We start from the raw sequence: 23,880 nt of genomic DNA on the forward strand, positions 1-23,880 counted from the left end.
TATGTTATAAAACAAAATGGGCAGGATTGAGCCGGTGAGGCGGGTAAACTTTACAGGCCCCGTTCACTACGACGGCTGCGTCTCCGGCGGGGGGGCAAGTCACATAAGTCCTATCGCAAGTCACTCTGGCAGCTCTGCCAAGTTTCATGTCAAAACTGTCCACATAAAGTAAATCTTGAGGAGACTTTATGAGAAGTGCTTGGATCACATTAGCACACAGACTGTTTTTTTTTTTTTGCACATCTAGGACAAAGGGCACGTCAGAGCCACGGCTGTGTGTGCGCGTACCACAGGACACCTCTCCAGTCGAGCATATGTTCAGAAGTGCCTCGCAGTCATTATGAAATGTAGCGGAACAGAGGGCTGCTGCTTCTGCTGCTGGGAGGAAATATTAGTTTATTTCTGACAAATGGTACATCTTTAGCAGCGGTCGGTGACGTGCGTCATCCAGAGTTAGCCCCAGCTGTCTCATTTGACATTGCCTGCAGGAGTACGAGTGTCAAGTGTGATTTTCAGACGAGCGAGGTCAAACCATCAATTCCCCCGACTGAAGTTGGTGACAGATAATTGCTCGCAGCCTCACGTTGTAAACTTGGATGGAGCCGGAATATTATGCTAATTCGTCCCGAGTAATTAGGAGACGTAGTAATCTCGTCTCAGTGGGGAATCACTCTGTGATGACAAATTATGTGATTCATTGTCCACAGAGGGACTGTAAATGCATCTTCCCACTGCAAATGATGAAGGGGGATTCTCACAAATGCTCCTGTATAAATATCTTCAGCAGTAATATTCATTTACGAGGATTGATACATGAAAATAATTGTTTTTGCATTTTACAACATGGGATGAACCAGTTTACATTTGGAGGCAGAGAGGATGAGATACATGTAGGTCAAACTTTTTTCAGGTAAAACCAAAAGAACCACAATTACTTTTGTACTTGAGTAAAAGTAGGATTTTTTTTTAATATACTTTAAATTAATATGAATTAAAAGTAAAAGTGCCTGCAGATTGTAGCCTATTCCAAATGCAACGGTCAACTACACGATTAACTGTGTCTACTGTATATTCTGTGTAATACAAGAATAATATCCATAACCATAACGTTAGGCACACCCATCAATGAACAGTAAGGAAGAAGGGAACATCAACACAGACAACATTATCCAAAAAGTCTATCAAAGACTGTTTTTCCCGAAACAACTTAAAGATTCAAAGTAAGACACAACCTCTTCCTCGCGAGTTTGGTGCAGCAGCCTCAGCAGTCAATCACCTGAAAAAAACTACAACGCAAAGTCAACAAATTACCATAGATCCTTGGCAGCCGCCTCCATCTGTGAATCACTATGCTACAAACGCACAATCACAAGGGCACAAAATAGTACACTCTGACCCCTCCCATACTGCTCATCACCTGTCATCCTCTAAGGGGCGCTACAGATCCTTATCCACCAAATCATTCGGTTTCAAACACAGCTTTTCCCCCCACAACCGTAGACTTTTGCCTCTCTGCAACAATCACGATGTGCATGCACTTTAAACACTCGGCACTTCTATGTTACTGTTTGTGATATTGTCCCGTCAGCTTATTCCAAGTTGTAGGAACTCCAGCAACTTGGTTGTGTGGTTCAGACTCATACAGATTCCGTCATACAAGTAAAGAATGCTGCAGATGATGCTACAGAAAACATTTACATTGTCATTCATTGAATCCATTTCAGGGGTAACGCGATGCATTGTACAAATGTATTGGAGTAGAAAGTACAGATATTTGATGATATATGTGGAGTAACATTGAAATGTACCTAAAAATAAATCTACTTAAGCAAAAAGTACAGATACATGAAAAATGTGCTTAAATACAGTCACCAAGTAAATGTACTTTGTTACATCCCACCACCAGATATATGTATAGTTTGACATATTTGATCCAAAGAGTCAAAGGGCTTGAGTGTTGCACATAATCAAAATGTAACTTGATTGCATCTGACAAACAGGCAGCGGTTTTATAGATGTGTTCTGCTTCTCACCCACACTGCCCACAACCGAACATCGGATGAAGTGTTACAAGACCTCTTCCTTCCCCCTTTGAGACAATTCATTAATTAATGAGACACTGCTCGCGTCCTCCTCTCTTCTCAGTTGGCCTCCTCGAGAGAAAAATCAATGTGTCATCCGAGCTGTTAATAAAACTCTCCCGTCACCGGGTTTTCTTTTCCCAGAGACTTGTGAATGAGAGGTTTCATATATAGTGTGCAGCGAGGCAAAGGGAAATGTCAGGCGGTGAGATAATACATCCCCACAGATTGTCTGAGATCAGGGCTTGTTTCAAAAGGCTCTCAAGCTCTTCTTATGCTTGTTTATAGAATAATAATGCATTTTTCAAACCTTAGCCCCAAACGGAACAAGTAACAGTTCTACCACGCAACGGCTAAACGGAATCGGGTCAAAGTTGAAATTCTGCAATGATTGTCTGAAGACAGGATTCAGTATCTGCGTATTGTCAAGGGCCCAAGGAAGAGCAGTGTTGAATTTGTGCCATTTGGATACGTGATACTTGATATTTTATTAAACACGCGACCGGCACCTACAAGGGCGCCTACAACTGATCCTCTAGTTCGAGGTACGGCGTTCTGAGTCAAACTTAACTGAGCTTTGAATGAACAGGTGAGCAGCTCTGTGTGCAGCAGTAGCTTCAGGGATCTGCGGACTGACTGCGGCTCACTTGCTTTAGGTACATTTTACAGTTCCAGAGACAAAGCTACAACCAGCATCTTCCAAACAGACGTATTTAGAAAAAAAATTCTCTTCGTTTGCCGGCCACCATTTTTTTTTTTTCCAAACTTCACAGCTTCCATAGTCATTGCTCTCTGCTCTCCTTTTTTTTTAAGCCAGATTCATTGTGCATGGTGTGAAATCTGTCAACGCTTACTAAGGCGGCCAATCACCACTACCCCTAATTGACGATGCGGCAACAAAAACCAACCATCAATATGTGTTACCTCAGATGACAGACGACTCCACAGCTCTCCTCCAAAGCCTTGTCAGGCGGTGCTCAGCGCTGGTGAGCCATGGAGAGACTGGAATAAAGTAACCTCCATGAGCGGGTAGAGTTCTGCCAATTCAACTATATCACAACAGTCAACACAATCGATGGAGCATCCCTGGAGTTGATCTGCTGTCACCGTGACATCCTGAAATTTAGACTATCGTCAATGGATGCACAACGTGAAAGATTTGACACCAAAGGGAGATTTTCTTCAAGCGGAAGACACTCAGAGGGAGAATATGTCCTTTGAGGGGATATGAGTTTTTCTCAGAAGTGAAAAGAAAGCCCTGCCTAACTCTCTTAGAGAAATGCCTTAAGTGAGATAAGGCTAAGCCAATGTTTCATGTTGCCATTATAACACACGAGATTGAGCGGAAAAGATTTAACTGCCATCTTTTCTTCTGCGTGTCTGTAAATAAATTGCACATTCCTCTAAAAAATGTGTTGCAGACACGGCGCCACGGCGAAGCACAGTCTCCTGTCATTCATCTCACATTATAATGTTGTCGGCGGCCATGACTAGTGTCTGAGGATAAAGAGCGAGGTGACAATTGCGTGACACCGCTTGTGAGGAGTTGTTAGGCGCTATTGTTGCCAAGTGTGAATATGCTTTCAGCTCATTCAGTAAACAGAGAATGTAATATACTGCAGTGATCTTGTGTTAATAAAGCTGTATAAAGAAGAGACAGCATTTGAGATACATGTTACCTTTTCTCGTCATTGCAATGTGTAATCAAATGAACGTTTATTACAGCGAGAAACCGTTCATTTTTTTAATTAGGATCTTCACTTCAAAGTACTATTTCTCTTTTCTAAGGAGGAAATACATTGAAATGATTTCTGTGTTGGCTTCCTCTTCATCCACCATCTGCTGTTCAGAAACCTTCTGAAAACATTTGCTGTATTTGCTCTGGGAATAGCCCACTTCCTGTTTTGTATTACACAGTAATCCGGCAGATTTCTCCCACAAAACCCAGTCTGGTGGCAAAATACCATTAAAAAAAAACGCTGTGCATGGCCATTTTCTTGCAGTTAAAATTCAATGCTTTGCATGTGTACCACACTATAGTGAGGTAACAAGCTGTTTGAGTAGCTGGATTTCACAATGTCGGCCGTGATATGTGACTGTTGAACCTCCAGCTGTGCTGCCCTTTGTTGCTCTCTTGATGTGAGAGATCAATATATATGGTGACTTCAACTAACATATTTACATAGGTTATATAACATTTTTCATACTACTGGAAATGAAAAACTAGGCTATAATATTATTATAATTGGCTTCCAAAGATCAAAATAGTCCACATATTCATATAAAAATAAAGATCAATGAAATATGAACCCATTGGTCAGTAAAGACAATCTTCTAACAATATTAGAACTGATTTAACATTACCATTGAGTATTAAATAAGTTTATGCAGGTGAAAGAAATCCATGCTCCCCCCTCCTCTTGTGGGCAAATGTAACATCCCACCTGAGACAATACCAAGACACTCAATGTATAGGGGCTTAAAGTTGGCTGGAATATCAAATCACACCATTACACTCATAGCGCTGAGGTAATGTATCGTAGTTCTCATTCTGATCTCATCCATCTTTGTTTGTAAGAGACGTGGAGGAGGCGATGAACAGACCCGGGACCACTGGTCTGTACTGGTTAGCCTTTAGCCTAGCGTGTAGCCCGGCTCGCTTCCCCCGCTTCTGTTTCCTCTCCCTCCACCTAAACATAAAAATGTCCAGCCTGAGTGTGAATCGTTGCTCTGACCTCGCAGCTAATCCGTCCCGACCACAAAGCCAATGACTGTCTCATTAGGCACTGTTGTAGGTCATAAAGAGGCAGCAATATTAAAATAAGACCGTTTAATGAGAAGTTAAAAAAATCCTTGTAGGGGCTTTAAAATGATTCATATGAAATTCTTATGATCGCCCACCGTATAATAAGAAATATCTCAAATGATATTAAAATATTTTGAGAAGTTTTAATTTTGCACGTACTTTGGTCCTTGTCTTGTCCACTTTTTCAGGATTTATGACCTATACTGCAGCCAGCCAGCAGGGGGTGATCGAGACACTTTGGGTTCACTTTTTGAGACGCTGGCATGTCATCCATCTTTAAATACAATCTGTGGTTTAGCCATACTCTTACCAACAAATACTGACAGGAAAATATCATATTTCTGGTTTAAAAAAACAATGAGGTTGGATTTTCGGCTCAGATATTTCCCCCCAACCCTGCTGTTCCCTTCAGCTCTGTGTGGAAGTGCAGAGTCTTTCAGTTCTGAGTGACTTTCAGTTAAGTGTTTTGGGATTTCAGGATCACAACTTTGCTCTCATGAACCTGTTTCCATCAGCAGCCGGCAACTGTTTTCACGGAAAAAGCCTAATAAAACCCACTTCACTTCAGTGAGGTACAGCCAGTATATGCTTGTGGGTTATTTCTGCTAGGATAACACACATGAACTCGAGATATTCTACCGAAGATAATATCACATTGGAAAAACACAAACATGGGACCAACACAAGATAGTGTTCGACTGCTTTATTCTCTGTGAATGGGACCATGAGCCCAGATGGTTCATTTTGGATTGTTCACTCCATATAATACTGATGGAATACTCATATATGTTTCATTACCATTACCCCTGTGTGGTCTGTCTGAAATCTAAACCCAGGAAATAGCAGCCAATTAAACTGGCTCATTATATTCGGCCATACTGCAATTTGGACAGAAACCCCTCAGAAGATAAAGCTTCTTTACGACAGATATATCTTGAACAGGATTAATCGAAGTGGCCGACAACTGGCTGCTTGAGAGGCACACAATCACAAACACATATACCACTTACCCCACAGTTAAAAAAAACTGAAATCATCTCTCAGGCTGCAGGAGCAGAAAAATATGGAACAGTTGGTGCTTCAGCTTCTGCAGTGCCGGATTCTCTGCCAGTGCGTCTCACTGGCTGACCCACTGGAAATGAGTTGAGCAGATGAAAACAGCTCGGAGAGGTTTTTCAAGCCAAAGGGAACTTTGACTCCCTAAGGACAGGAAATGAGAGACAGGTGACAGAAAGGTTGAGTGAAAAATAGGACACAGATTGGTGGCTGTGAAGTAGCATGGTTAAACATGTGATTTTGCAGCCCTGTGTATAACCACAGCAGTGTTCTGTCTTGCACACACTGCCTTTGGATCCCTATACTTGAAACTGCAGCTTCCCACACTTATCCCCAAACTGGCCTATATTTTACAAGGACGTTTTTTTAAGAGATTCATACATCCACATGTAACTCGCAAAACAATTTTTCACAGCCCAAATCACAAGTTTATGTTGTAAGAGTACTTAAATTGTAATAGTGTTTCATAAAACATAATATTGCTGAAATATGTGCCACATCTAGGATTTTTCTAAAACCGGGGGCCATAAAGTGGCCACATACTCAGAGGGGCCAATTATATGTCTAACATTCATGCCCAATTCCTGATTCCATAAATAATTCCGTGTTTACTGTTAGCACTATAGCTCTGAGCACAGCCACACATCATTCAATATATTTTGTATTTCAAAATAAATGTGAAAATATTTCTTAACAAATTGTCATATCTATTGTTAGTATTGTGACAAGACAAGTTGTTTAAGACTACTGACGGGACAGGGGCCAATCAGATTTCAGCTGAGGCTGTGCCCCCCTGGTCCCAACCCTATATCCACCCCTGGTTGGAATCACCTGACAACATTGTTCTGGTTTCCTGAATATTATGCCATTCTTATTAAAGAAACTCATTCAAAGTGTAAAAGCAGTTTGAATTTCTTCGTGTCACTTCTCCAACTTGTAAGGTGTGCATGGCAAACCCTTTATTTTGGAAGATGCGTAAGCAAGAATTAGGAACTTAGTAATAACTGTATCGCTAATTCTAACTGCAATAAATCACAAGGGGTTGTCTTGACATCGCAACAGATCAAGTGTGTGTACGGTATAATAAACAGGCAAAAGACTGTTTCTTAATCTTGAATGAACATTCTTTAAATTCTGTGCATGTCTCACTTCACAAGGCACACAGTCAGCAAGTGCTCCTCCACAAAACATTGTGATTAAGCTCCTTGTGAAAACCCATGATCAACCTGCTCAGAAAATTAATTGTTTTTCATGGCTAATTCAACAGTGCATCAGCATAAACTGACAGCTGCGGCGTGCCGTGTGCATACACAAATGCAGAGTTCATTCTCCGGTCGGGCACGATCCCGGAGATACAGCCAAGGTTAATTCTCAGAGGTCAGCTGAAGGAGCAGACCCCCCATCAGAGTGAATGCCAGCGGTGAAGTGCAGCCTCAGCAGCGTGGCTGACACAGCCTTTTTGTGTCTGTTAGCAGAATTAAACAATCCCCTGAGACATAACATCAACACACACAAGGTCCCTCCTGAATATTCAATTAAACCCAACAAGTAGGGAGGAGCTCACCAGGTTCCTGCTGCAAGTACTACTCACATAAAGTACTCTCCAGGTTTAAGTCTTTTACAGCTAAAAACAAATCAATATCTGCTGAACTGTGACCATCATGAGTGGCTCACATTACTCGCTAGTTATCGATGGACACAGTTGGGGTTGGGTATAGTTACAATCATGACAGGAGTCTGTGTTCAGGACTTATGTTGATTAATAATTGGGGCCATCTGCAGAGAATTGTGGGGGAGCTATTAAATGTTGATGAAACCAACAGCAGCAAACATCCACGAAGAATGACTCATACCCAGACACATGCAGCCGCCTTCTCTTTAATCCTTGACAAATTCACAACTATAATTGCACCGCGGATCCCAAATAATTATAGCACGGACAAAAAGATTCCCATCAGGCACATCCTCAAGGAATCCCGACACACAGATTTTTTGTTTGTTTCCTGTTTGTTCTGAGTTTGCTATAGAGGTCACATTGCATCCGAATAATGAATTAGCAGCCTTTTGCTTGGAGATGTGTATATGATCCATATGATCTCCTCAACGCCAAAGGACAGCAGTGGGGGCAATACTCGGTCACAAAAAAGTCACTTTCCATGAGGTTTAACTGAAACATTTCTGTCATGGGTTAAAATGCTCATAACGTTTCTATTATTTCTATACACAGATGAGAAGAGAGAGGGACAGAATGAACTCTGAATACAGATTAGGGAGGAACGGGTCCATGATGAACAACATAAGAAGGCAGAAAGCCCAACGCATCTTGCAAAGAGCTCTTTTGTACTGAGAGGATTGGGTCTTCATAAGAGTCCTTTCAACGACTTGAGACAACTGGCATCTGTAAAGACACAGCCGTAAAGACACAGCCGCTTATATTCCACGGCTCCAGCTAATAGCTTCTGGACATTTATTCTCTCACTACCATCTCACTGCAAATATAAAACTGTGGCATTTCCCACCAAAAAACATGTTCAAATATTTAATAACTGCAGTGAGTGTGTTGTTCTCATCAGTACAATTTACATTCTGTGAAGTGCTCCCTCTTGATTTCCACTCTAAACCAAGTTAAGCCTATTTCTAATAAAATGAGATTATGCCAACAGTTAATACACAATTATTCAAATGAATGAATTGTTTTTTCGCTTTTCTTTGTAAAATAATGGCACTGGTACATTCGCCTCAGTGCTAAGTGCTAATAAGCAAATATTAGCATGCTTACAAGCTAATCTAAGCTGATAAACATTGTAGAGATGGTACTTCAACATGTTAGCTCTGTCATTAGCATGACACCATTTGGAAGATAGGATTTGGAAGTGCTTGAGTTAAATCCTAACATCATCATGGAGTCACGCTAACTCAGAAAAAACCAACATGCTGATTTTGAGCAAATACAATTTTCACAATGTTCATATCTTAGTTTAGCGTGTTAGCATGAAAACATTTGCTAACTAGCACCATACATATACTGTAGTATAACTGAGGCTGATGGTTATGAAGCGCAGTACGAGACAAACAATTCTGATGCGATAAACCCACAAATATTAATGTCATGGTTTAAATAGAGGAAACGTCTGGAGATCAAGTCATTTAAGATTCATCTTCTGAGAACTATTATTGTCTCTGGGAAATTTGATGGTAATCCAACTTTGTATAGTTCAATTTAAAGGCACGGACGACCTGACAAGCTATAGAGCTAGCTAACGTGTCTAAAACGTATGTAATATCTCGTGTGTACTTATAAGATGGGCCTGTGGGCGGGCAGTGTCTCATTAAAATATTCTGAATTTGAAATAAGTGGCATGCACCATTGGTTTATTCCTGACAGCGTTGGGCTACATTAGCAAACCAACTCGAAAACACCAGTTGGCATCTACCTGACAACCCACAATCATGCAGAATTCTCTGTCTAATAAAGGCATACGATTTCCGAGGCATCAGAGTAAATGGAGGTTGCCAGAGCAATCAGCATGGGCTGACAAGCAGAGATGCATCTTTGAGTCCATGTCCTTTCTGGATGCTTCCCATTTATCTTGCCTGTCAAGTAAAGAGGACACGATAATGAAAGGTGAGCACTCCTGCGAGCTCTCTCTCTGCCGGCCGACCATCCGATGCAGAATAATGAAAACTCTGCTCGTTGGCCAGAGGTTGGCTGGGTCTGGATGTGTGTGCGTGCATGCAATGTGTGGAACAGGTTAATATCTCTAACCTGCTTGTGACATTTAGCCTAAGTAAATTTAAATCAACTTGATCAAAACACTAAACTTAAGCTGCAATTTTACTCAAAAAAAACCATCTTATGCTGAAATATTCATGTTAACTTAAAATGTTTATTTAGTTTGTATTAAAACTTTATTCCCAACATAGTACTCAAACAATACACTCAACACACATTGGCCAGTCTGAACTAAACGGAAACTTTTAAGTAAAGAGATGCCTCCCTCTGCTGGGGAAAGGCCTGACTGCACTCCCTGCAGGTTTAAAAGGAACCTTCCACACAAACAGGAAAACAAAACCTCACTATTAAATTTCTAAACACAGGATTGAAGTTTGTCACCACTCCCACATTGACTGATGTGCCTTATATAAAATGGATACAAACCTATAACATTTGCCTCCTGTTCTCTTCTAAAGTTGTTGAGTAACATACCTCCTGCAGTGCACATGTAAATTATGCAACACACGTATATACACACACTTAGACAGGTATTTTCTGATTTCTGCTAATCATGTATTTCAACACTGCTCAACCAGCCATGGTCTCTATAAAACAATAAGACACGAAGATTTTAGATTAAACTCCTAAAATAGAAACCCCACAATGGGGTGTTGTTATGAACATGACGTTACAAAAAATATCTAAACTATTTTAATATTCTAAATAATTTGAGGGTGCCTACATCGGATGTTTTAAAGGAAAAATGAACCAAAAATATGGGTAAACCTTTAAAAAATGTTATGCAACAGTATTTTAGCAACACTTGACTGACTTGAAATGAAACAGAAATAGTATTTAAAAGGGTGAGTATATTTATAACAATTTAAAGCAACATTGTTTTAATGAAGCTGCTCAGCTTTTCAACCAGGTGATCATTAGAGATTTACAGCAGTCAGGAACCCAGATCACTTTTGTTAAAAGTCAGCTCTTCAAACCTCACACATACCTATTGAAAAAGCAAACGATACCTTAGTGAGTTAATACAAATTTTATTTTCAAAACACATCAGAGGATCATTGCAGTAGGACACATTTTTGTGAAAGTAAACAGTTCTGTAGATGTTTATATAAGGATATGTAAAGAAATAAGTGGCTGAGTATAACTATGACGCAAACAAAGTGACATACATTTAGTTGTTAGTTTGATTGTGTTAGATAACAGCACAACAGACAAAATAGTGATAGTAATACAAGGCTGATACTCAAAAAGACATTCTTGATTGATTAAGGCCATTTCAGAGAAGACGCTGGTGAAGAGCAATTCCCCATGTCCTAAACAGGCCGGGACAAGTGCAATACCACACAAGTATAGAGCATTGCTACCTCTCCCAACCTGCACAGAAAGGGATCACGTCTGATTGATTCATTTCAGTTCTATGGTCAGTTTTGCATGGATTTGCACAGCAGTACAGTAAAAAGCTGAAAGCAAACCAGCAAAACTAACCAGAGACCCATTGTGCACAATCTACGTCTGCAGTTTTCCAGAGAAGAGACACGTGTCTAGAAGTACTTTAAGTGCTCACACTGCAGTAGAATTTGATACAACTACCTGCACTATAAGCACTTTAATACTACTGAAACCTGTCTTTTTCCTTATCAAGAGAGCTGCATTGGAAACATCATTAAGGAGAGAGGGCGGGACGTTCGCTTAAGGGTTTCGGATGGAAACACAGGTCACCATCAGTTTTGCATAGATTTGCACAACTTATTTTTCTTGCAGCGCAACTATGCAAAACTAACAGAGAACTGCCACAATTAAAAATGTGTAGTCACACACGCACACACAAAAAGACAGAGCAGATGAGGGTCCCAGCACCTTATGCCAGAAGGAGCACTTAGGGCAGTAGGTGCTAGTCTACTTCACTATCTGCACTAGATGCACCTTAGCACAGGTACTAGAGGGAGAAGCGAAAGGTGGAGCTACGCCAAACACGCATACAAAAAAAAAAAATTGTCACCGTATGCACACAAAAAAACAATTAAAAAGGTTGTTAGTTAATTAAAAGAAAACAGTTAAGTCTCAGCAGCCTCAGATTTCATGCACCGGTAAATGCTGAAGTGTCACTATGCACAGTGACAGGATGCATAATGCCTCATACATAAAGCATGTTTTATAAAAGGGGACTCGCTCCAGACAGTTGCTTCGCTCAGGACTAGCGGGGCGCCCAACCTCACAGCGGGATGGAGATGAAGTCCTGCCAGATGTGTATTTGGATTGAGTCTATGCAGAAGTGGCATAAACCAGGCACGTCTTTGTGAATAAGCCGCCTCCTTTAGTTAACATGATCAGAATAGTGCTGAAAGTGCCTTCACTGCAGTAGACTCTTTAAAACTACCTGCACTGTAAGCACTTTGACACTACAGTGACTTGAGGAGTTTTCATTCACAGAACGGATTACGGTGCCTTTAGATCCACAATGGGGGGCTTTCCAGGGGGGGATGGAGATGTGCACAGGGGGTCTGCAAGCAAAAATGAAAGATGGCATCAAGAGTGTGTCAGCAACTTCAATTCAGGCCTTAACATCAACTAAAGTACATTAATAACATATATAGTCTGTAAAGTCATGACATTTTGAAAAATACCAGTTGTACGTTTGCAAAGTTTGTCTTACATGTGCTCGTTCCCTTGGACCAACAGTCCAAAACTCAGATGTTTGTTTTCCGAGGTTACAAAACAGGTGCACGCAGCACATCCTTACATTTGACAAACGGAATCCAGTGTGTTGGATGTTTTTGACGTTATTAAAGACTAAAATGAGTAAAATGTGTTAGAATACTTATGTTAATCTGATAACTTAAATACTGCTTCAAAATGGGAGTAAAAACTAAAATGATCCATGTTGTGATTGTGACCTCAACCCAAGATGTTGTGTTTGCACTAGTTTTTAAAAGAGAAAAATATAAACAGCTTACATGGGTGATGATAACTGAGAACTCATAACCTTTTGCTCGTATATACTGAACTCATCTCTCTGTCCATTTTATAAAACTTGATTTTCCTGCAACACATGTCATTCGTGTTACATTAGAAAAATCTGGATGGGGCACTTCAGAAAGACTGAGGAAAAAACAATATATAACAATTGGACCTTGGTGAGCAAGAGACTGATTCACTTTGCGTTTTGCACATTCATCCTTGCATAAAGCCCTGACACAGGGAGCATGGCGGTATTGCCCAATAACGCGCCTCATTGGCCATTGCCATGCAACTCGACACAGATATGGATCCAGATCACAATCCAGAAAGAAAACGTTGTGTTAAAGCTGGCGCGTGGATTTATCGCATACGACCACGTGTAGAAGTGTGTGTATATAACTAAGTTGAATGGGGGGGGGGGGAGAAACGTGAGTGTGGATAGAAACACTTGTGCTCCGGTCGGTCACATTGCCGTACCCCTCCCCCACGCACTAACATGGCGCCCAGGAGTCTGCGTTTTGAACATTTAATCTATGTCCTGGGCGACAGCACACCAGTGCAGCTGCATCGGCTGCGTGTCCGCGCGCTTTACGCTAAAAGCAGGTGCAGGTGAAAGTGTGCGCCCGTGTGGAGTTCGCGCACGAGGCGTGCGATACGAGCTACTGCAACCAAAAAAAAAAAACTTGAGGCAGAATCCAGCACACAACAAGCTAGCAGCACCCCAGGGCTCCATCAAAACAACGATGCAAGCATGTGTTAGCTAGCGGCTAACGCGTGCAGCCCGCGATCGTGGTCATCTTCCGCTAAATCTTATTACCCGATCCCGATGTAATACTACACATATATTAGTTATGATGGGAGATATGGTTCGGGGGGGAAATGGCTTTAAAAGCAATAAGGAGTTAGCGGAATAGCGTTAACTCTGCGTCCACTTCAAAGCAACGCTCTCCCTTAGCCACGTTAGCTCCCCGTCAGTGTAGCTTACTCACACACGCCAACATTAAGCATCAGCGTGTTCCCGGGTGCTTGTAGACTCAAACAGTTCCCTCCTATCCGCACACAGCATGGCGAGTCAAGCTAATGTCAATAAAGCAACTTAACGCCATCTTCCTCGTCGCCGTGTTAGCATTAGCCGCTAGCTCGGTGGCTCGCGGGATAGCGAGGGCGCGCGGCCTGCTTGGAGCCCCATGTGCTGCCGTGCTTTGTTCTGGAGCCACTTCCAGCAGCGCGCACACACGCCGCGGAAAACTTCGCAAAATCCGGCCGACGCGAGGGGCGACGGCGAGCGGCCCCACGACTCGACAAACTCGCGGGCCACCACCGAAGCGCGGCATGGCACAAATTCGCTCCCCCAACTAAACGCGCCTCGCTAACCCCGAGGCAGCGAGGGACGGAGCAGGATGAGGTGCAGCAGCAGCAGCAGCAGCAGCTTTTTCAAATCTCCCTCATTCTCCAAACCGTGGAGGAGAGGAGGCTTCCGTGCGCTCCCCCTCTTCTACAACGCCGCTTTTCAAAATGCGGAAACTGGCGATTAAAAAACGGGGGTTTGTTCTCCACCGAGCGCGAGGCGTCAAAGTGCGGGGCTCCGGTGCGGCTCGCGGTGCTGGAGCCTTCCACTTTTCCGGACGTTTCACCCGCGACATCGCCAACAACAGGTTTCTCGCCGATAACGTGCGCGTAATAAGACACTTAAAAAAAAAATTTCATAATAAAGAAATCCACCATCTTCACTCACTTGTTCACACTTACCGTTCACTCACGCTGTTTCGGTGGATTCCTGGAAAACTGGTGGGGGGAGAAGAAGAGATGGTGGAAGGAGGCACACAAAAAAAAGGGACTCGGCTGGTTGAACAGCAGCCAGGTCGAGGGATCCATGTGCTGCTATTATGGTTTGCCAGGAGTTTGGGGGAATCGTAGTAAGATTGCGAAAGTGGCGCGAGTAGAGTCTGGCTTTAACCATGTGGTGAATGAAGGGCGGCTCCCAGCCAGCGTAGCTAAACCCCAACTCCTTCATTAGCATAAATCAACTACTTCCTCTCCAAGAGCCGCGCTCAAGTTTCACCAGGCTGTTGATAAACACGCGGGGACGGTGGTGGGATGCGTTCGGGAATCCATTTATACTTCAATAAATAAAATAAATAAAAAAAAGGAAAATATAATTGTCATAAAAATGAAGAAAACAGAGAGGATGCGATCAGAGGAAACATAAAAACAAGTGTTAGTCTTAAAGTTTAAAAATCTGCATAATGCTTACAAAGAAATATCTTCAATGTATTTAAACACTGGATATTGAAAACCTCCCGTTATTCTAAGGAAGAATTATTTTCTCTGTTTGGTTTGTTAAGTGAAGTTTCATATTTGTAATTATTTTTGGTTTATTCAATCAAACATGTACATTATGTTTTAGTTACTTTTAACTTTAACTTTTAGGACTCCCAGTAATGATTGGTGTTTTTCAGTTAGTAGCTGTACTGTTTGTAAAAGTCAGACTGAGATACTAAACTAAATTCAAGCCTTAATCATAAAAAGTTGCAATAATTTTACAAGAACATTTGCCTCATAAATTAATAAGTGCAGTATAATTGTAATATTTAGATAGATCGAACTATAAACAAATAATGATGATAATAATAATACATTTTATTTATCCAGCACCTTTCATACAGAAAAAATGCACCTCAAAGTGCTTTACAATAAAATCAAAGACATGAAATAAGATAAATCAATAAGAACACTTTAGCAATAAAACATAGACTTAGGATGAAAGCATAAAACTAGCAAAAGGTATAAAAAGAAGTACAAATTTATAAAAAAGACAATGGTGTTAAAAACGAGACAATTAATTAAAAGCAAGATCATAGAAATATGTCCTGAGTTGTTTCTTAAAACTATCAACAGAAGTAGCCTGTCTGATGTGTGGGGGAAGTTTGTTCACAAACTTTGATGCATAGCAACAGACAGCTGCTTCCCCAAACCTTTTGTGGTTCATTTTGTGAATATTTAGCAAGACCTTAAACTGATGTATTAGGGTTTTCGCTGCTGAAACAATTGTTTCCCCTTTTATTTGGTATATTAAGTTACAGTTAACTGTAAAATACAAACCATTAACTTATGAATATTTGTGGGGACAGACAGCCATCCATTTCAATAACAAAACTATCATACGAATATTGTGACATAACACATACAACATTAATAACAACGGAACACTATATGATCCCATTGTGTGAGTTTGGATCATTTTTTTGGATCACAAAAAAACAAACATATTGAGGTAAAACAAAATTAAAAAGGCTGTGGTGGTTTATTATGAACAGCTGTTGTGTTATCTTGAACAAACAAACTACTCCCTACAACTCAAGGCTGCACATTTCTTTTTTGATGGAAACAATGCAGCTCTTTGTAGTATAAAAACATTAAGTATGCAGTATTCAACTTATGTTCAATCAAAATGTTGATGAGTACAGAAGGAAAACAATTCTTTAATATAATAGATGATTAAGTATATGTTCCCTTCATGCTCGTCCCGTTGAAAGAGAACACATTTTCAAAATAAACTGATGCATTTCTGTACCATACAAAACAGTGGTGTACTGAGGAGGTTGGCTAATAAATCGTTTTTTCTAAGGCCGTCAAAGGTTTGTTTATCTACTTCTTTAAGCACAGAACTTAAAATGGATCAGTTGAGAATCATACATTGTTATGGATCTAAAATCTAAATTCATCAATTATGTGGATTTGATACGTAAACTTTTAAGACATCTCTTTTAAACAAGTTTGCCACAGATCATCCATTGGTCCACTGGAAGGGAAAATACAGTTGAAAACATACTTTTGATATATTTTAAATAACTTAGTTTACTCTAAAAAATATGGTTCATAAAGTATGTGACATTTAAAAATTTTTACATGTTTGCATAAGACTTAATTTCCCTTCCACATGTTTCAAAAATAAAAGCTCCATTCTAAAGAGTAAATTCCTCTGATTCATATGCAAATAAATTAAGAAATAAAAACAGATAATTATAGACTAAACCACTCTTGATGTGTAACCTTTCTACTTCTGATTCATACAGAAAACAAATAAACATATAGTGTTACAGGCCACTGTTGCTTCCAAGTTCTGTTGGAAACAGTTAACACCACGCACACAAAATAAAGCAGGATTATGTTTTTTATGGAAAAGACTAATGAAAACAAGTGTAGTTACTTTTAATATTTTGTTATCGAATATGCAGTAACAGTCTAAACCTTTTCTGATTAGCTGTAAATCAACATTGATATCTCTTTGCTCAATAATAACCTCACAACAAAACTACAATGACCCGAAGCATAGCTCCTGATATATATTCAGCATATAAAAAGATAATTATTATATTCGGTATAAATCATAATTTGCTCCCTCCATGGCTTCTAAACCACAGGATCTTGTTGTTATAAAATGTGTGCCTTTTAACAGCAAATATTCTGACTCATCACATCAGCAGAGGTTCTGTTTATTGTGTCCCATTTGACCCAGTTAAAGTTAATAAATCATTTTTTGACTTAATTGTTGATGATTTTAAGACATGCTTTTAAGCTAAATCTACCTTTATCAGTAACTCAGCTTTGTAAAGAAGTAGTATAATAACCTCTCTCAAATCTTGGCCAAAATCAATAATAAGTGTTATATAGTAATACAAAATTTAATATATATTTATATATATATATATATTTTTCAGATACAGATTTGTTTTAGAAAGATAATAGATAATAATAGTTAAAGTTTGAATTATATAAAACATCAGATTGTCTTGGGTAATATCTTATCAAATATTTGTTTTGCATATATTGTAGGATGAATAATTATCTTTTGTTTTCTCTTCCTTTCTCTTCTCTTCTCTTCTCTTCTCTTCTCTTCTCTTCTCTTCTCTTCTCTTCTTTACTTTTCTCTTCTCTTCTTTTCTTCTCTGTTTTTCTTTTCCCTCCCTCAGGATGTTTGATCCCACCCAGCTACCGTAGGTCATATTCTGTTCAGTCATGGCGGCTCTCCACGGAAACTACATCAGCCTGCCACAATAAAATACAGCAAGGTCCGAAACGACACTTTATAACAATTAATCCTAGAAGCCAATGGTATTACTGCACCTTTAGATATATAATAAACATTATTTACAACACAACACGAAGTCTTATCTGGATTTTACTACATCGATGGTTTCAGCATCTAGCAAACAATGTCTGGCTTCTTTTGTTTTGAAGGTGGACTTACTGGTTTTCCGGTGTAATGTCTGTTTCCTCCTCTCTCAGCCACATGAGGTTAAATTTATATGTTCCTGCTGCATCATGGACTGATTCATGCATTGCGCGTTAATAGGTGAGCTCAACGTTGTATTATCATCATGATCACATTCACGCAGTTTAGTTTACATCTGCAGGAAGTGTTACCGGTCGCTCTCGTGCAGGGAAACAATCAGTGTTTAGACGGAACGTGTGAAGTTGCATGAGCAGACCATGTCACTTTCAGCCCAGGAAGTGACAGACACAGTAAATGTATTAACTGCACAGAGGGATTTGTCTCAGCAGGAATAATCTATAACCAGGGTTTAGACTGAAGAGGCAAAGAGACGCCAGGTTAGTTGAGCTCTGTGTGGCATCATTCAGTTCATCTATTACTGTGTATTGACACATGGATGCTTTTAGACACACAACTGGGTTTGTGAGTTTCAGGTACAAAATAGTCAGAGTTGTTCATTGCAAGAAATCTAAGTAGACAGATTATTTAGTTTCCTGTGTCCATGGTTTTCATTACAGGAATAAAATACTTCATAGAACTTTATTGATCCACACACCAGGGGGAATTCAGTTTGTACAGCAGCAGGTAAGTCAGACTGAGGTAGATAAGAGAATGAAAATATGAAAAGGCAATAGAAGAAAAAGAAAAAGCAGAGTTTGTACATAATATACATTTCACTGTTGAATTGGTTTGTATAGAAATGTTATTGATTAAAGTGCTGTGTTACAGGTTGATTGCACGAGCAAGTAAGAAACTGTACATAAGTATAAGGAGGACACCTATGTGGAAAATTATATATTCATTATATGAATGTCTTATAATCATAGACTGTTTATAAAGATGGATGACGTGTCTCTTCTTCCTCCCATTATCCATACATGAAGGTAAAATATCCCTCATATGAAAGCGGCCATCTTGCGTATTTGAATCCAGAGTCTGCGCAGTAGCGATCAGGGGATGGAGACGTTATTGAGGTCCCGTCGATACACACGTTGACCAATCGTGAGTCAGTCTCAGCTGTCAATCGTGACGTTTCACCCCATTTTTATAGCATCAAATAGCAAATTAAAACCAAATTTACCGGAAAGATTAGCGTTTGAACAAACAGCAGTGTGACTAGAACTGCCTCAAATGACAGAAACTATCTCAAACTACTTTTTAGATTGGGTCCATGTCCCATCCATTAACATGGAGGAGGTGTGCAATCAAGACACTTTGGCTTCACTTTCGTGGAACACTCATGTCATCCATCTTATACAGTCTATGCTTAAAACTGGGTCACAACATTTCTTTGTCCTCCATTCATGATTTAGGAGCACCATTATTTTGGCCCCTGGCATCCCTGAAAAAAATTAGGGATGCCAGGGGCAATAAACATCTTGTGTATTATTTGCTTAAATTATTTGCAAATTAGAAATCAGATGTTTGGTTGACTTAACGTGTATGTTTTCTCTTTTTAGTGTTGCATATTGATGGCTGCCTGTGTGCTGTGTCAACGTGGGCCCAGGCTGCGCTGCCTCAGAGGCTTGAGAAATAATTTTACCCAGGCTCAACCCCTCTATGGCAAAACAGAGGATGAGGCAGACGAGCAGGAGGGGAAGAAAGGGGCATTTCAACACCAGGAGGCCTCTCTCCATGGAGGTTACAGGCTGTATTACAACCCGTCGTCATATCATCGCTCTGAGAGGAACGCTGCAACCTCCGGGAGCCAGGCAGATAATGATGAGGACGAAAGGTGTCTCTCCTTTCTCGCACCTTCCTTCTGGCAACAGAGCAACCGCTACAGCGTCAGTTCCTCGCGGCATCTCTCCAGCGCAAAAAACACACTTCTGGACTTAGCTTTCAACAAGAGCTCTGAACCCGAGAGGCCGCCAACAGTGTCACCGTACCATGGACAACCCATAACTCCGGACGTTAAAGTGGATCCACGTGTTTTCAACAAATGCCGGCCTGAGTACGCCTCCATGACCCTTGACCTCACCCAGCGGCCTCACCCAGTAGAATGGGACGATTTGTCCCCGCTGCTCCAAAAAGTGGCTTTTTTAAAAGGCAGCATGAAGCCATCCGATGTGTCTCAGTTTCTCGTGGAGCTCAGCCGCGTGGACCCGGAGAAGACGTCGTTGATGAGGAGTAACCAGCGCTTTGTCATGCTCCTGCGATACTCTGTCGAAAACCTGCGTCTCTTCACTGACCTGCAGCTGCTGGAAGTGCTGCAGTCGTTTGTGTGGCTGGATATGCCCTCTGACCACACGGTGCTCGGGCTGTACGAGACCGAGCTGAGCCGCCGGGCCAACCAGATGACTTTGCACCAGTTGCTGTTAGCTGCTGATTTGTGGCGCTGTATCGGGAGACAGGTCCCCCAGTTCTTACAGCACCTCTATGACTCAATCCATCCGTACGTGGGACAGATGGGGGCCCCTGAACTAGTCCAGCTGTTGTATATAATGGGAGAAGGTAGGCAGTGCCCAAGAGGCTTAATCCATCCTGTACAACAGCTCCTTTTGCACCATTTGCAACAATTATACCCAGAGGAGGTTGGTGTCGTGTGCTTGGGGCTTTTTAAAACCCAAACTTCAATATCTCAGAGTGCAGTGGCTTCTATTGTTGATAAGGCAGTCTCCTCTGTGAGAGAGATGAGTGACTTTGCGATGGTGAATGTGCTGAAACTCTTGCGTTTCAGTTATTTGTACCACAGAGGGTGGATGGAGGCCATGACACAGGAAGTTCCTCGACGGGCCCCCGGGATGGGCGTTCAGGGGCTGATGCACGTGGCGTTGGCCTGCTCAGCACTGCATTATCGTAATGATGACATCCTTGTTGCCGTGGCTGAAAGAGTGCCCTCGCTCGTGCCACACTGCAGGAGCAAGGACTCATGCAAACTGCTCTGGGCCCTCAGCACATTAAGGTTTCTCCCAGCTCAGAGTCCGAGCTTCTATCCAAGCCTGACCGAAGCCCTGAGACAGAGGAAGGCAGAATTCCAACGGTACCCAGAGCATCTGCTCACTGGTCTGCTAGGCCTGGCCTTTGTCTCTCAGTTCCCAGAGGACTTGATTGCATTAGCTCTGAGCCCTGACTTTGTCAAGCAAGCGCTGAAAGCAACACAGCTGGAGCTGAAAAAAGACTTGCTGACTTTGGATGGAGCTGTGGCTCTGGAGCTGCCTCAGTGGACCGGGCCGCGGTTAAGCCCTGAACTTAGGGAGGAGATAGCTGAGCTGCTGTGGACGTTCGCTCAGTCAGATGTGTGCCACAAACCTGAGGTTCAGGAGGCAGAATCCAGTCTCCAAGATCTGCTCGGAGGAGAGGAATTTGTGTGTAAGAGAATGATTCTGCCTCACACTCGCTCCATTGACCTGGAAGTGCATCTTGACTCCACGGGAAAGCCGATACCTGTTAACCCAACATCCCACTCAACCACCTTATATCCTGAGAAGGATTCATCCAAAGTAACTTTAAACCAAGGGTGGGGGAAAATGAATCTAGGGGCAACTATAACTGATGAACTTTTAGCACAGCTGATGAACACTAAAAACACAACAGAACCTTTAACTCCATCTCCTAAGACTACACCTCTTCCCAGAGAAAGACTTGATGATGGGAGACTGTTTGTCACAGGCCTTGACCTGACTAGTGACCTGATAGAAACTCTTACTAAACAAAGTGCCCCAGCAGACTCAGACCCACAGGAGGCCAAATCCACAGTCAAACTTGCAATCCAGGTTTCCAGCAGGAACCACTACTGCTGCCATTCACAGCAGCTGTTGGGTCTTCACGCCATGAAGAGACGACATTTGAAGTTGGCAGGCTACAAGGTCGTGGAGCTGAGCCGTCATGAGTGGTTTCCCTTGCTGAGGAAAAGCAGGGCCGAGAAGCTGGCATACCTGCACTGCAAAGTCTATGACAGTCTGTAATCACTCTGTGACCTGCAACAACCAAAAGAAAACACAGAGATGATGTTGGCGCTCGGACTTCTGGGTAATATTTATTCTGCTTTGGTCTTGTCCAAAGGTCTGATAAGGACATGGGCAAATATTCCTTTGTCTCCACCTTCCACTGATTCTTTTGTACATGTTCAGGATGTTGTAAAAATGTGACATTTCAAGATATTTTTGTGAGAAGAATGCAAATTAAAAATATTTAACAGAACACTGTCCTGGTCAAGGTCATGTAGGTTTGCACTAGACATATTTATTTTTATCTCCCAGGATCTGCAGAAGAAGAATAAAAATCGAAAACAATCTTTTGTATTATATTTGACAGATTTCACTCAAGCGTGAGGGTTGTTTTAGAGGTCAGTGCTTCTCTTTCAAGTGTCATGAGATTTCCGCCCCACTTCTGTACGTCAAAATCATAACGTTTTCAACGAAATGAAACAGTTGTTTGCTGGCATTGCTGCTGCCCCCGAACATTAAACCTGTTGCATAATTTAACAAAAGAAGGTTTAAGATGGTCTGTCAATTTCAACCAAAGGAAGCAAAAATCAATGGTAAAGATTGTGAATTCAATGCAGCTCCTGATACAGAAGTTACCTCTCACAAAGCCCAGACAGACTTACTTCATCACGGTTTTCTTGCAGGCTTTGTAGTAAATGAGGAGGTAAATTCCTGCAATAGTTCAGGTGAATGGCTTTTGTTCTGCAAAACCATTTCCCATTTTTATTTCTTCTTACAGTGATGTTTCTGACACTTGTTCCTTTTCATGTTCTAAGCAAAACTGGCAGCTGCGCTGCTGAAGTTCCTCTTACACGTTGAACACCTTTTATTTGAGACCAGTATGACAAGGACTTAATAAAAGCCACAATCCCAGGAGGTATTTTAAATGGCGGCCCTGTCTCAAAGCTTTGTGCGAGCAGAAATGGATGACTCTGTCTGGTCCACCTTTATGTGACTGCCAGCTTGTGTTTAAATAGAACAACTGTTTATTTTATTTTTTTAAAAAGGACCCTTGTTGCAGGGTACAGATCCTGAAAATATTCTTTTAATATTGATTTTAAACAATTCACAGATTTGTTTCTTGCAGTGGACAATCACATCCTCTTTAAATTAAGCTGGAGTGAAAATGTTAAACAAGAGGAAATCATTTGAAGTGTGTGGATATCCTGAATCAAATAAACATTGCAAGATCCGGAGCCAAAACTATGTAACAGCTGCTTTTTCAGTTGAGTAATTGGAGCTTAACAACAAAAAAAGAACATAATCTAGCATTCATGCCACTATATCATGTTTTGTTAATGCAGAATGTGATTCATATGCCATGTTATGCAACACTGTAAATACTGCTTTAGAAAGTGGGTGAGTATACTAAGTGTCTGACAGGTCAAGACCGCACTTACTCTGAAAAATGAATCCTTTCACACTGGATTTAACTGATGTTCTAAGACTTGGCCATTTAGACTATATTTATCACGTTAAGAGCTGTATCTCCCACACAGCTCTTTCTTAATGATGTAAACCTACTTAAATTGAAACTGAGATGTGGCACTTTAATGTAGTGTCCATTTTTTTTATTTCAAGTGAAGCACAAACTCGTCTAACTGTCTAAAGTCTAATGGTCTGCACTGAAATTTTAATAGTCGTAGAGGAGCAACTTATTGCAAAGAGCTGTCAAATACTCCTCATGTTTGTCTATTGTTATATGTAATGATATTGTTATGATGTTGGTGTCTTCACCCGCAGGCCTTTTCTTTCCTTTGTGAGCCAGGTATTGATAGTGTTGATGCTTTGATCCTTCCAGCCGTCTCAAAACTGGAGGAAACAAAAAGCAGCTTCAGGGTCTCAAACAAGGAAACATTGTCAGGAAAACGTCCTTCAGTGCCCAGAAAACCTTCTGACCGTGCTCGACTAGAGTTCTTCAAACCATCTCAAAATTCAGTCTCAGAAATGAAGAATAAATCCTACTGTGTAAAAGCCTAAAAGGAGCCAATCATGGATAATATGTCCATATGTATGTTTATTTTCAAATTAATGCAATAGCA

The 23,880-nt window shown here is 41.1% G+C and overlaps 1 protein-coding gene across 1 annotated transcript; it reads left to right on the forward strand.

The window, feature by feature from the left end:
- The first annotated feature begins 17,922 nt into the window (after positions 1–17,922).
- LOC117755179 (FAST kinase domain-containing protein 5, mitochondrial) lies at positions 17,923–22,052 on the forward strand. The gene is made up of 2 exons (XM_034574743.1): positions 17,923–17,990; positions 19,370–22,052. The coding sequence occupies exon 2, from the start codon at positions 19,382–19,384 to the stop codon at positions 21,815–21,817; it is 2,436 nt and encodes an 811-aa protein (XP_034430634.1). The 5' UTR covers positions 17,923–17,990; positions 19,370–19,381; the 3' UTR covers positions 21,818–22,052.
- Positions 22,053–23,880: the final 1,828 nt, after the last annotated feature.

This window comes from Hippoglossus hippoglossus, chromosome 21 (assembly GCF_009819705.1).
Source record: "Hippoglossus hippoglossus isolate fHipHip1 chromosome 21, fHipHip1.pri, whole genome shotgun sequence".
NCBI lineage: Eukaryota > Metazoa > Chordata > Actinopteri > Pleuronectiformes > Pleuronectidae > Hippoglossus > Hippoglossus hippoglossus.